This window comes from Podarcis bocagei (assembly GCF_964188305.1).
Source record: "Podarcis bocagei genome assembly, chromosome: 12".
NCBI classification, from domain to species: Eukaryota; Metazoa; Chordata; class Lepidosauria; order Squamata; family Lacertidae; genus Podarcis; species Podarcis bocagei.
This window is the reverse complement of record NC_138137.1, coordinates 50,808,977-50,822,486: the sequence shown is the minus strand read 5'-3', so window position 1 is coordinate 50,822,486 and position 13,510 is coordinate 50,808,977. Positions and strand designations below refer to the sequence as shown.

At 41.3% G+C, this 13,510-nt stretch overlaps 1 protein-coding gene across 10 annotated transcripts in view; it reads right to left on the bottom strand.

Moving 5' to 3' along the window:
* Positions 1 to 13,510, bottom strand: part of KMT2C (lysine methyltransferase 2C) — a 154,363-nt gene that overhangs the window by 81,140 nt on the left and 59,713 nt on the right. For all 10 annotated transcript variants that reach the window (XM_081163407.1, XM_081163406.1, XM_081163411.1 and 7 more), the window contains exons 7-8: positions 857 to 1,019; positions 22 to 193 (exon numbers count right to left, since the gene is read on the bottom strand). In XM_081163407.1, coding sequence (XP_081019533.1) covers positions 22 to 193; positions 857 to 1,019 — 335 coding nt within the window. The remainder of the gene's footprint in view (positions 1 to 21; positions 194 to 856; positions 1,020 to 13,510) is intronic.

Sequence of the window (13,510 nt, the reverse complement as noted above, 5' to 3'; positions counted from 1 at the left end):
CCACAGTCTACTTTTGCTTACTTGCAGTTCTGGCACACTTTGCAATCGGGACACTGCCAACCTGCCCGTTTTATAGGTGTCACTTGTATATCCAGGCACATTCCATGGTAATGCTGGCCACAGGTAGTACAAAAAAGCTGATCTAAGAGGTCGCCAGGGCTATCACACACTGCACAATTTGCTTCTTCCTTTGCTGTAAATTAAAAGATGAATTTTGCATCATTTTAGAAGGAGTCGTCATAAAGCTTCACATTATATAAATATTTTTATCCTGTTATTCCAACGCTACATAAGGATTACATAAACTGGCAAAATACAACTGAAGAATCAGACATTTAACTGCATATGAAAGCAGACTATGCATAATGACACTTTGCATAGCAAACTCTTCACACAGGTTACATCCTTTAAAAATGAAACTAGTATTGGAAAATTTGTCCTCCAATACTTTAAAAAGACAAGCAGCATAGTGGGAACAATTATTTACTAATATATTAAGAGTGATGATTACAGAGTGGGTGGGTAAGCAGCCACAAGTAAGCCAATGGTAGGCAGCCTGGCTTCCTTTCCTTGTTTCTCATGAGTTTGTTTGAAGAACTACAGATTGGGAAAGGAGGGAAATGGATTTCCTGCCACTTTCCTGACAGTAACCCTTCATCTTACTCAGAGCAGCTAGAATTAAAGACTGGAAGTTGGGAAAAGTTGGGACATAACTCTCTTCCCCAATTCACTTTTATTATAGTTGAATAAAAGGTAAGCAATAAAGAATTGATCTGGATCCAGTAACAAAAAAAGGAATTTTGTACTGATCATCAATAGGTATGAACTGCAGCTTTAGCTCACTACTGCTACTTACATCTTTGTGGAGCCTGGTCAATGTGGTCTGGGCAAAGAAGGGAAAAATGATTAAAGTCCTGAAAAGTGCCTGCTCCAGCAGCACATGGATAATGGTACATCTGGGTGCATTTCTCTTCACAGCATTTGATAGTGGCTCCAAGGTGCTTGCAATATGCACATCGCTGAAAAACAAAGCATGCACCTATTTAGTATTGTGTTTAAAATCAATCCCACTAGGCAGAAGGTTCACAGGAATATAGCATTTTTCTGTGTGCTATGAGTTTTTCAATACTTCCTAGGTTTATTCCCACAATCTTCATCTGAGTTATGCTAGGAAAACAGATAGTGATTTAGTCCAAGTCATCCAGTAGACGTCAGAGCTTACTGGAGATTGGGATTTGTATTTCCTGTTCAAAACCAATAATCCATTTACTGTAGGCACACTGAAATACACACCTCTAGTGGTTTTGGTTTTGCACAATGAACAATCCACTCAGAGGGCCAGACTATGCACAAACAGTGGAGTTTTCAGACTGAAGATATTCCAGTACAATTTATCCAACACAATATATTTTTCAGTCCCTTTCATTATCCCAGGCACAACTTCCAAGAAAAAATTCACAGCATGGAATTCACAACAAAATAGTGTATGGTAATTCATAAATGAATTTATAACAGCAAACCATTAAATAAATTATTCACTTCATCTATACTAATTGTTTTAGACATATAAATAGAGTAGGAATTTTCTTAACATGTTCAATGTGCTCATTAAGTTAAATGTCCACTAGTTTTTCATGTTACTGGTTTTGTGATTGGTACACAAGTTAATAAAATAGATCTTGGAAGAGATACTAAAAGTTGTATATTTCTCCTGGTGAAAAATAATGTACCATGGAAAGTAAAATTATGAATATATTAGCAGAACATATTATTACACTGAATATATCTGTATAACGGTATGACAGACTTCCTAAATCATCAGTATTTATTAGCATGCTTGTACCTGTGGAAAAATATGAGGAATGACTCAACATGTGATGCCATTATATATCAGAAAAGATACTGCACCATCCATCTCAAAATATCACAGATACAAATAGTTTCAATCATTTCATTTTTCATTCTAACAGGATTGAAGGGTATCATATCAGTAAAAGGAGCATACGTAGCTTCTGTTTCTAGATTTGTGTTTTGTCATTGATTATATATTTAGTAATAGTGTGTTATATGCACCAGTTTATGGTGTCTGGAGTTTTCAACCCTTAAAAGCGAGAGAAATCAATGTTTTTAATTATTCGAAGCAAACGGGTTTTTTAAATTAAAATTATTTACAAACACAATACTTTTAATAGTATCCTAATTACCATACAACAATCTAAACACACACAAATCAGTCATAAATGATGAACACAGTAAATGTTTTAAAGATACTCATAGCAAGTAATTCAAATTACAGATATTACATATAACTGCCACCATAGCCCAGGACAAATGAGCCCAGGTCTTCACTTGCCCTGAAAAAAATAAAATAAAGGGAGGTGCCAAACTGTTCTCCCTTATCAGGGAGTTTCACAACATCAGGGCAACGATAAAGAACGCCTTGCTCTAAGCCAGGGGTGCCCAAACTTTTTTCAAGGAGGGCCAGATTTGATGAAGTGAAGGGCCATGAGGGCCAACCAAAGTTGTTGCGCTTTTAGGATTGAAATTGTTGAGCTTTTTTTTTTTTAGGGTTGAAGTTGTTGAGGGGTTTTTTGAGGATTTTACCACATAAACTGCCGAAGGGGCCGGATTAGGCCCCCGAAATGGACTTTGGACATTTCTGTGGTAGAGCCTTTGGCCAACAAGGGAATCAAAGGTGTGCTAAAGGTGGGAAAGGAGATTGCAGAGGAGCTGAACGGATTATTTGCATCTGTCTTCAGAGCAGAAGACTCGCGAGTAACATAAAAGTAATAAGGTGAAACAGGAGAGATGCGAGCCGGGAAGGGCGACAGAAGGGCCTGGCCGGGCGGCGACTCACCTCGCAGGCGGCGCGCCATCCCTTTGGCCCAGGCGAGGCGGCGGCACCTTCCTCCTTTTCGCTGCGCCGCCTGCACCTCCGCTGCCTCCCGCTCTTGGCGGGCCCTCCCGGGCATCGGGCTCCGAGGGCGAAGGCAACCCTCCTCGGCCCCACTCCACCACGCCCATCTGCAGCACGGCCCCCGCTGCCACACTCCCGCCAGCCACCCTGGCCGCTTCGCCCGCCTCCTCCTCGGGCTCGAAGCCCAGGTTGTCCCGGCTCTAGGCCTGCCTCGAGCAAGACGAGAGCGGTGGCAACGGCGAGCAAGACGAAGGAGGAGGAGGAGGAGAAGGAGAAGAAGCAGCGGCGGCGACTCGGCCGCCGCCGCCGCTGCCCGGCGGGTCCCACAGCCGCCCCAGCTCCAGATGCTCCAGGCCGCCGGGAGGGCAAAGTCCCGCTATGGCCAACCGACCCTGGACGAAGGCCGCCGCCGCCTCAGAAATTTTCTCGCAGGCCGGCCGAGTAACGCCGCGGGAAGGGAGTGCTTTCGCTTTCTCCACCGTCTGCCTTCCAGCCCCCAGCCCCGCCCACAGCGCGCCGCCTCGCAGGGGGAAGCGGGCTGGCAGCTACACGGGCCACATGACGAGGTCTGGCGGGCTGGATTCGGCCCGCGGGCCTTGTGTTTGACACCCGTGCTCTAAGCCCTCACTGTTGTAACTTCCTGAAAATACAGGATCCAAAACAAGTCATCCTATCCAGCTTCAGCGGCTGGTGTGGAATATGCAGAAGGTACTTCTTCAGGTATGCAGGGATTTAAATTTAACCAAGCACAGAAGGATAATCTAGCATTGAACTTCTACTGCTATAAGATTATTCCTTAGGAATTGAGGATAGATACTGTCAGTCACAACAATCAAGTGAGAATAGCAGACTTTAAAAATAAGCAGTCCATTAACTGATGTTGCGGCCCCAGACCAGAAATTCTCATACTGTATACAGATTCCACAATCAGCACTTCATCCCCTATACACCAAGGAGGTACTCTTTGTCAGGTAGCTTCAAATGACTGGACCATCGACTCCTTGGAGTATTAATAAAGACTGAATAAATCCCCATAGCTTGAAACCTTGTTGCCTAGAAGAAGTCAACAGCTGCATAAAAAAGCACTGACCTATTAACTGTCCAGATACAGCACTCAGTGTGGGGGCATTAAACTTTACAATCTAAACCAGACATTTTAAATTTTACATATCAAATTATTTCAATTGTAGTGATAATTCAAGAGGTGCTTTGCATAGGGACTATTATATTTCCATCTTCCATTAAATCATCTTTTTTTTCACTATTGGGCATACGCAAATGAAGTGAGGAAATAAATAACAGATTGAATAATATGCAATAGACTGCAGCATTCAGGTCTTTTCCTCCATGGGATTTCTACTGTCTGCAACAACAGCATGCCTAGGCGCACTGCAGGACCAAGTCTGATTAGTGAAAAGCAAAAGCAAATTGGAATACAGTATACAGATAAACTGAGCAACACACATTACAGATTGCTATAAAGTGCTGCAGCTAACAACATGGTATAATTTAAAATTCAACATACACATGTTAAAAAGCTTTGGCAGTTCCTTAGGTCAGTGTCAAGACAGCCTCCTCCATTTGCCTCAGCCACAGGAGTGCTAACCGTGGTCCTGAACCTACTGGATTCTGAATTAGCACCTTGATCCTTGTCCAGGGTCCTGACCTTGCCTTAGATCCTGGCCAATTCTGAAGCTCTGGGCCATCAACTCCTCTCACAAGGGATAGGGATAGTTGGGAGAGAAGGAAGCACATTTCCTTGCAACCCTGGTGGCATTCACACATAAGGCAAAAGCAGGAAGCAACCTTCAGGGAGGTGCTGCAATTCCCTGTACCTCTCTATTAACCTCAGTTCAAGGCTTCCTGCTTTAATGGCAGGCCATTGTCTCTCAATGTGCCAATGGCTTCTGAAAAGCTTATACCCTAATCTCCCATAAGCAGAATTCTTTCCACAATTGAAGACTGAAATGGTGCCACTTTTTAAGTTACTCATATACTCTAAGTATGTCTCCTTAGGAAGGTCAACTTCAGTCTGGAAATCACTACTTCATAACTCAATTAAAATACCTTGCCATTTTGCTGAATTCTTCATATAATCACTATAATGTATCAAGCTTTACTATGTTCAGCCACTGACATCCAACCTGTACATAGCAACAATTTGTCTAGTATGTTAGAGTGCAGTTAAACTGTGTAGCAATATATTTATTTTAAAAAATGTTTATATCACAGCTTTTTTTTAAAAAAGGTTCAGAGTGGCTAATAAAAAAATATACCATTAAATTAAAATACAACAAAACACTCTCAAGATAGAATAAAACACATAAAACCATTACTATAAAAGAGAAACATAAGCAAGAAAAAAAACTATTGTATCAAAAGCCCTTCAGCTAAAGTTCACCAATAGCCAAATATTTTCCTCAAAGGAAGGTTTTCACACTGTGATAGAAGACCAACAAGATAGGAGCAAGACAGATTACTCTGGGCAGGGAATTCCAAAGTCTAGGGACAGCCGCTGAAAATATTCCAGTGAAAATAAAATTGATATTATGGATATTATCTGTTACATTTCCATTTAAAATGCTGTAGGGGCCCATATTCAATATGCATCATATTCAAATACAACTGCACTGTGGATATTGGAATTTTTTACCCCAAACTTCCAACGTATATGGTTTCCATTATTTAAAAAAATGCACACAGCCAATTTAAAAGGAGTTCCTGTTTTTAAAAAGTACAATAATTACAAATGCATATAACTTTTCTAACCTACTTACTTATTTGTTTGACAGTCTTTTAACTCCATTGGGCAATCAAGTTAGCAGCACTGACCCCCCTCAACTTCACACTGTTTCCTCCTCAAGTTATCAGCCAAATTTAACACAAGGGGATTGCATAAAATTAGATTTTCAGAAATGAGAACAATCTGGATAAACTTGAGAAACAGTGAAAAATGCCTCACACATGTTGATTTACAATATTATGCAGAGAAACAGAGGAGGGTGGGAAATGAAAGGCATTGAATTGAACCCTTACAACACATGGTAAAAAACCATGTCGGCAATTAGAAGCATTTGGAAACTTAGCAAGAAAACCACTTTTATAAACAATGTGGTTTATGAAATCTGAATAAAAAAAAACATAAGGAAATCAGCATTTGTTTAAACCATACACAAGTGATAAAGCACTCAGAAGTAGTAAATCCCCACAGGGAAGTTTTACAACAGCTGCTGACTGGAAGGCTTATTTTTTCCCCTGCAGCAGAAGCACTGTTTTGCTACAAACGAGACTAGAAGTTATGATCCAAGGAGCTCAAGTATGTTGTTATTGTAACTCTGCCTGACCTTTAACAAAGAAGAGTTCAAACAGCACACGATTAAAATGTTTTTAAAGGTGTGTTACATAAAAGCTGCCACTGCAATTCTGAAGCACAGAAATATTTCATAAGGACATTTTTTGAAGGAAAAAAATCAGGAAATGTCAAAGCACACTGCACAACTGACTGAATGGAATTTAAAGCAGCCGCAGGTAGGGCATTTGAGATTAGCTAAAGATGCCCCTTAGCAGTCACCTTTATTTTGCAGAACAAAACTTTGTTTTGCATGATGAAGAAAGCAAGCTCTCAGAACAAGCATTTTTCCATGGTTAGTACAGAACTAACAGTTTTGACATGTTATTTGTCTTGGATAAATATTCTGCTTAGTGCTACTGAACTAACTAGAAAATTAAGACCCAGCACCCATATCTTCCATATAGCTAACAATGGCCTATTTTCTCCCATATCTTTTTTTTCAGTTTCTTCCTGGTTTCCTGTCTGTTTCACACATTTTGTTCCAACCATGCATTCTATTTTTACTTCTACTTAGAATCATATGATTGTAGAGTTGGAGGTGACCCCAAGGGTCATCTAGTCCAGCCCCCTGCAGTGCAGGAATCTCAACTAAATCATATGTGACAGATGGCCATCCAGCCTCTGCTTTTTAAAAAACACACTACGAAAGGAGAGTCCATTCTACTGTCTAACAGCTCTTAATGTCAGAATGCTCTTCCTGAGGTTTAATTGAAATCTCCTTCCTTGTAACTTGAATACATTGGCTCAGGTTTTACCCTCCAGAGCAGGAGAAAACAAGATTGCTCCACCTTCCATGCGACAGCCCTTTAGATATGTGATGATGGCTATCATATCTCCTTTCAGTCTGCTCTTATCCAGGTTAAACAGACCCAACTCCCTCAACCATTCCTCATAAGGCTTGGTTTCCATACCCTTTATCATCTTGGTTGCCATTTCAGCTTGTCAATATCCTTCCCAAACTGTGTGGCACAGAACTGGACACAGTACTCTAGGTGTGGTCTGATCAAAGCAGAATAGAGTGGGACTATTAATTCCCTTGAAATATACCTTTGTTGACAGAGTCTAGAATAGCATTACCTTTTTTGCTGCAACATCAGACTGTTGACTCATGGTAACCCATAGGAATAAGTAGATACAATTCTGCCATTGCTTAATTACCGTATTTTTCGCTCGATAACACGCACCAGACCATAACACGCACGTAGTTTTTAGAGGAGGAAAACAAGAAAAAAAATATTCTAAAAGAAACAGTGGATGTATGATTTTTGTGGTTCATGCTGTGGCCACAGACATGTGATCTGACAGTGAGTTTGGGATAGCCCAATGCAAAAATCCTGAGGATCCATGTGGATCCATGCTTTGTAACCACGTTTTTGCACCACTGCGGCCCCAGGCAACAGTGGGTGCGTGATTTTTTTGGTGCAAGCTGTAGCCATGGACATGCTATGTGATCTGATGGTGAGTTTGGGGTGACCCAGTGCAAAAATCCTGAGGATCCATGTGGATCCGTGCTTTGTAACCACGTTTTAAGTGGGGAGGGAAGGAAAAGCACTTAAGGGACAAGGAGCACGCATGGGGTGTGTGGAGAAGGATGCTGCTAATAATGAAGAAGAGGGGTATAAGGGGAGAAGGCTCCTTACCTCTCCCACTTTGCTCCTTTAAAGAAAGCAGGCTCTGCTTCTCTCCCTCCTCCCCGGCTCGCTGAAAAACTTTGCTGCTATTTAGCCAGCTGAGTGGGGAGGAGAGAGGGACAGAGAGCCTGCTTGCTTTAAAGGAGCCAACCGGACAGGAGCCGCTTACACTCGTGTAAGCAGCTCCTCTCCTGCTTTGCTCCTTTAAAGCAAGCAGGCTTTCTGTCCCTCTCTCCTCCCCACTCAGCGGCTCTTCTCCCGCTTTGCTGTTTCAAAGCGAGCCACGGAGGAGGGAAGGAAGGGGAACCATGGACCCTCTGCTCACGACTGCAGCAGATCCCCCCGCCATCCGTAGGCATTCGCTCCATAACACGCACAGACATGTGATCTGACAGTGAGTTTGGAGTAGCCCAATGCAAAAATCCTGAGGATCCATGTGGATCCATGCTTTGTAACCACGGAGGAGGAAAGGAAGGGGAACCATGGATCCTCTGCTCACGACTGCAGCAGATCCCACCCCCCGCCACCCGCAGGCATTCGCTCCATAACACGCACAGACATTTCCCCTTACTTTCTCGGAGGAAAAAAGTGAGTGTTATGGTGCAAAAAATACGGTAAATAAGTTTCCATAGATCAGTCAAGAGAACCAAAAAGAGAGCAATTCCCAGCTCCAATCCTAGCCAGCTCCATTCCCGTGGCTAAAAGAGGGGCAGTGGGGGGCCAGGCTGCACCAGCGTCCTCATAAGGAGCAATATCCACAACGCACAATAATGTGAAGTGGAATAAAACAAGGTACCGTATTTTTTGCTCTATAGGACACACTTTTTCCCCTCCAAAAATGAAGGGGAAATATGTGTGCATCCTATGAAGCGAATGCAGGCTCCGAAGGCTTGCAGATAGCAGCCTGAAGCCTAAAGCCCGGGGAGCGCAGCGCCAACTCCCGCTGCGCACCCCGAGCTTCAGGCAGCTATCCGCAAGCCTTCGGAGCCCAGTGGGGCTTCCCCCGCTCCCAGCCCGGCAAGCTCCGGGAGCGAAGGCGAGGTTGCGCGAAACCTCACCGCCGCTCCCAGACCCGTTCTGGGGGCTGCGGTCGGGGGAAGCTCAGGAGAGGACACACTGGGATGACTTTCCACACTCTCTATTATTTTTCAATTATTTTCCATTTCTTTATTTTACAACTTAAAAATTTAAATAACTTAATTGCTGCATGAGCTTTCAACATGTATTAAGACTAGCCGTATTCAGCATTTCCTGGGGGGACTATCACATTTGCCAACTTTCTGTACTGAATTCCACAGTACATTAAGCATGATTCTTAGCTGAAGCAATTAACTGTTAAGTAAATTGTATAGTTTTGATAAATATTTGAAAACATTGATTCTTCAATCCTTTAACTATGTCCCAAAACAGATGTGCACAACTGCAAATTCTATTTGCTTCCTGGTTTCTGAAGTGTAATGACATTTTTACAACCACACACGATGCCCTCACCCAGGAGTAAAACAAACCATAATAATTCTTCACCATCTGTTTCTTAATTTTGCAGTCAGTTAACTTTGCATTCCAAACTAAAAATCATTTATTTCATAACACACATTGTTCAATTGGTAGAAATTATAGCTGGTAATTTTTAAGGGCTTATATCTGTAATGTTTCCATTACTCTTAATTTAAGTGCTATTAAAGCTACCATATGGAAGACCCGTGTTTATGCTACCCCAAGAACCATTGCCCATTATAGCAAGAAGGTCATTTGCACTCTCTCCCAGTTTTGCCCCCCCCCCCAGTATGAGACAACTGTATTTAAAAGGTATGGGGAATATTGGAATTTTTGAAGCATATTCACAAAGATGTGTTTTTAAGAATGTTACACTGATTAAATACATCAAGATCTGCAAGCTCACATATTGTCCCAGTACAGCTTTATCTCACTTTTCCGACTAAACATAAAGCACCTAGTGTGCCTGAAGGGGTGTGGGGTGTGTGCTAAAGCTCCACAGTGCAACTGAAACAGAATGAACAAAACTATACAATTGTAGAAAATACCAAAATCCACAGAGGGAGAGATAATTTCAAATGCTGCCAAAGACCTTGGTAAATAAAAGGTTTTCTTTTTTAACTGGCACCTAAATAATACAGTGAGTGGCTGCCAAATGAAACTGGGGAGGTGATTTCACAGTCTAGTTGCAATCCCAGAAAAGGGTCTGCCTGCCTGGCTACCTAACTTAGCAGCAAAGAGTGTAAGCAGATGGAACGGAACATGAGCTTAGACACACACACACACACACACACACACACACACAGGCAGAGTTGTATAGGAACAGGCAGTCCTTAACATACCCCAGTTCGTGGCTGGCTTTAAAGGTTAAAAACAGCTGTTTGAATTGTGCCTAGAGACAAAGTGGCAGGTAGTGCAAGTCCTTATGCACTGGAGAAAGATACTCAGACCTAAGAGCCTTACATAATAACCTGGTGGCTATGTTCTATACAAGTGGAAAATTTCTGGACAGTCTTCGGAGGCAGTCCTGGACATAAGACTGCAGTACTTTAAACTTCGGCTTCCGGTAATCGGCTTCCAGTTCTGCTTTGCCTTAAAAGAGACTGCCCCCACAATAGTGGGAGATTGTTGGCGAAGGAAAAACAAGGATGACTGGAGGTAATTTTCCTTGCAAATTCCCCCCAGGGATTGGGGTGGGGTGGGGAATGGGCTTCACTTGCAGTTCATCCTGGTACTTGGCTCTCGCTCTGGCATGGAATGCAGGGGGCAGGGAGGCGCTGAGTGCAAAAGCACTTCACCTGCCGAAAAGCCTCCAACACCACCATTAAGAAGCAGAGGTTCTTAATTGGACTAAGGTACAGGCATGTGCTAGAAGAGATGAGATCACAAACCGCAGAACAAAACCAACTGCAAGGACTTTAAGGTTTGAACTTGAGATAAGACTTTATTCAGTGCAAAAGACATGGGGGGAGGGCAGCCTATGATTTCTTTATTTAAAAGTTTTCTTCTCTACATTTATGATTTGGCGACCCTCCTCTGAATGTTAGTTCAAATTATATTTGTAAAAGCGAGGATGGAAGAAATTGGATTATAAATATGGAATATAACATCAACTGGAACCATGGGTGTAAAAAAAGGAAAAGGGGAGGTAAGCTCTATTTTGCAAAAAGTTTACCATGGAAACTTAGAGCTGACTCTTCCCCATCCTTTATTATTTATAGAGCGAACTAAATAACACTAAGAGGACTTGGAATTTAATTTAATTGGAAGTATAATTGCTCATATATCTTCAGTTGGAAGGAAGGATGAAAGGAGTCTGTTAACTGCCAAGGAACTGATAAGGTTCTTTATTGAGTCATCTGCAGTTCGACAGACCGCTCTTCTTCCCAGACTGAGAGGAAAAATGGTGAAAACAAGTTATTTATTGGGACAGAGTGACTTTTGCAGCTAATGTTAAAGTTGCAAAACAATTAAGCATGGGACAGAATGATGGAGAAATTTCTGGAACAATGGGATATCAGCTCCGCCCAAGGCATGATGGATAACAGCAACAACCGAGGGAATGAGAGATATAACATCTTACAAGGACAGGAAGAAACACCATGGACAGAATAATTGCCACACACAGGAAGAACAAGGATATAGTTTGAGTTCCTCACTTGTACCTTTAGAAATGATTTAATGTGTCAACACGAATAGAAGTTATTAATATTGTAGTTGTTGTATAAGGGATTATTATTATGACTGAAATGGAATGGAAATCAATAAGATTTTGGAATGCAGAAATTAACCAAATAATCAATTCATTAAATCTGGCATGTGGGGGCCCCACTTTATTGAAATTATAAAATTCAGTATTTGAATGATTTGTATTAATAATTGTATTATAAATTGGTATTGTTATAATGCGGCTATTACTGGATTGTAATTGAAAAATAAAAATTATTATCAATAAATCTTGATGTTATCAAAGCAGGGTAATCATGGCAAGATCAAGTTAATTCAGAAGAGCTCCTGCTAGCTAACCAATGAAAGGTGCTTTTAGGCTACAGATGCCACTTGAACATGCAACTGCAGATTTGGATCTAAAAAGCACACCCAAACTGCAGACCTGATCTTTCTGGAAGGGTCAAATCCTATAGAAACAGGCTGAATATTAATTAATACAATAATTTTTGCAACCCACCAACATAGTCCTCATCTGGTCTAGCTTCAAGTTACTGGCTCTCGGCCAGCCCATTACTGAGTCAAGGCACCTGTTCAGAACTTTCACTACCTTACCTGGTTTAGGTAAGCAGAGCTGGGCATCATCTACATTTCTTCCTAGCACATATTTCAGCATTAGATAGCATGGGATATGGAATCTTGCAGAACCCCAGTGCACAAATGCTATGGGCCAGGCAGAGGTTCCCTTGCAACACCTTCTGGAATCAACTCACTAGGCAGAAAAGAACCACTGGAGCACAGTGTCCCCAAGACCTACCCTTTACTGGTGATTTTAGAAGAATCTCATATCGACTAGTACTAGAAACTACTGAGAGGTGTAGTCAGCAGTGAAACCAACAACATGGGCACAGCACAACATCCTTTCCCTCAAATTTTTAAGGCATCCCCTTCTTTCTTTTGGCTGTGCAATACGTTATGAATCAGAAACATGGAAAGCTTATTATGTTAGATATGCCTGTGTTGATTTAACCAGGTTTTTTGCTTGAAAGAATAGAACCAACTATAACGAAAATAAATAATAAATAAATAAATATAGATAGATATATAATAAGTGTGACATTTTTTGTTATGCGTGTTATTTGGTATTTTTTAAATCTATGAAAACTATTGTATGATTGTATTAAATATGATTGCCACTTTGTAGTAGCAATTAGCAATTAATACAGTTTAACATAAAATAACCAAGATAAGGTAGGTTCAATTAATTTCTAGTGGTTAACAATGATGTGAGCAAAACAAAACCACTTGCCTTCTATTTTCAAAAGGCTATGCTGCTTAATTATTTTAGGCATATGTCAGATTCCAGATACTTCAGCAGTGGTCAGCAATTTAATGCTAGGACCCGTGATGAAAGGAGGTAGTAATACCACAACCTTGATTTTGTCCAATTAAAAAAGTGAAATGAAGTGGATAGAATACCAAATAACCACATAGTGCTTAATAAGGTTGACATTTTTGCAGCGGACAAAATAAATGAACTGCCAATGTTAATGCACGGAACAGGTTCAAATAAAATTAAGAGATTCTGATTATGAGGCCCTTATACTAGTATGCAACGCCCGCCTTCTAGCTTTACTTTACCTGCCACCCAAGTACTTTGACCTTTTTGTTTTTCAGATGAGTGAACACTGCTGCCATGGCCGACCTTTTCCAGAAAACATATCCATCATAGGAGTCCAGATCTGACAGGGAGCAAACATTTTCAAGATGCCAAGGCAGTCTGATGTAATAGATGCATGAATCCACTCCAACCAATTATTTTTCTTAAAATTATAAAAATGCATCTCTTACCACAACCCACCTAAGAAGTGCCTTTTAATATTCTAACAACTCAGTAACTGATTTGCTCACATGACATGAGTTCCAAGCATATAGAAGAACTGTTCA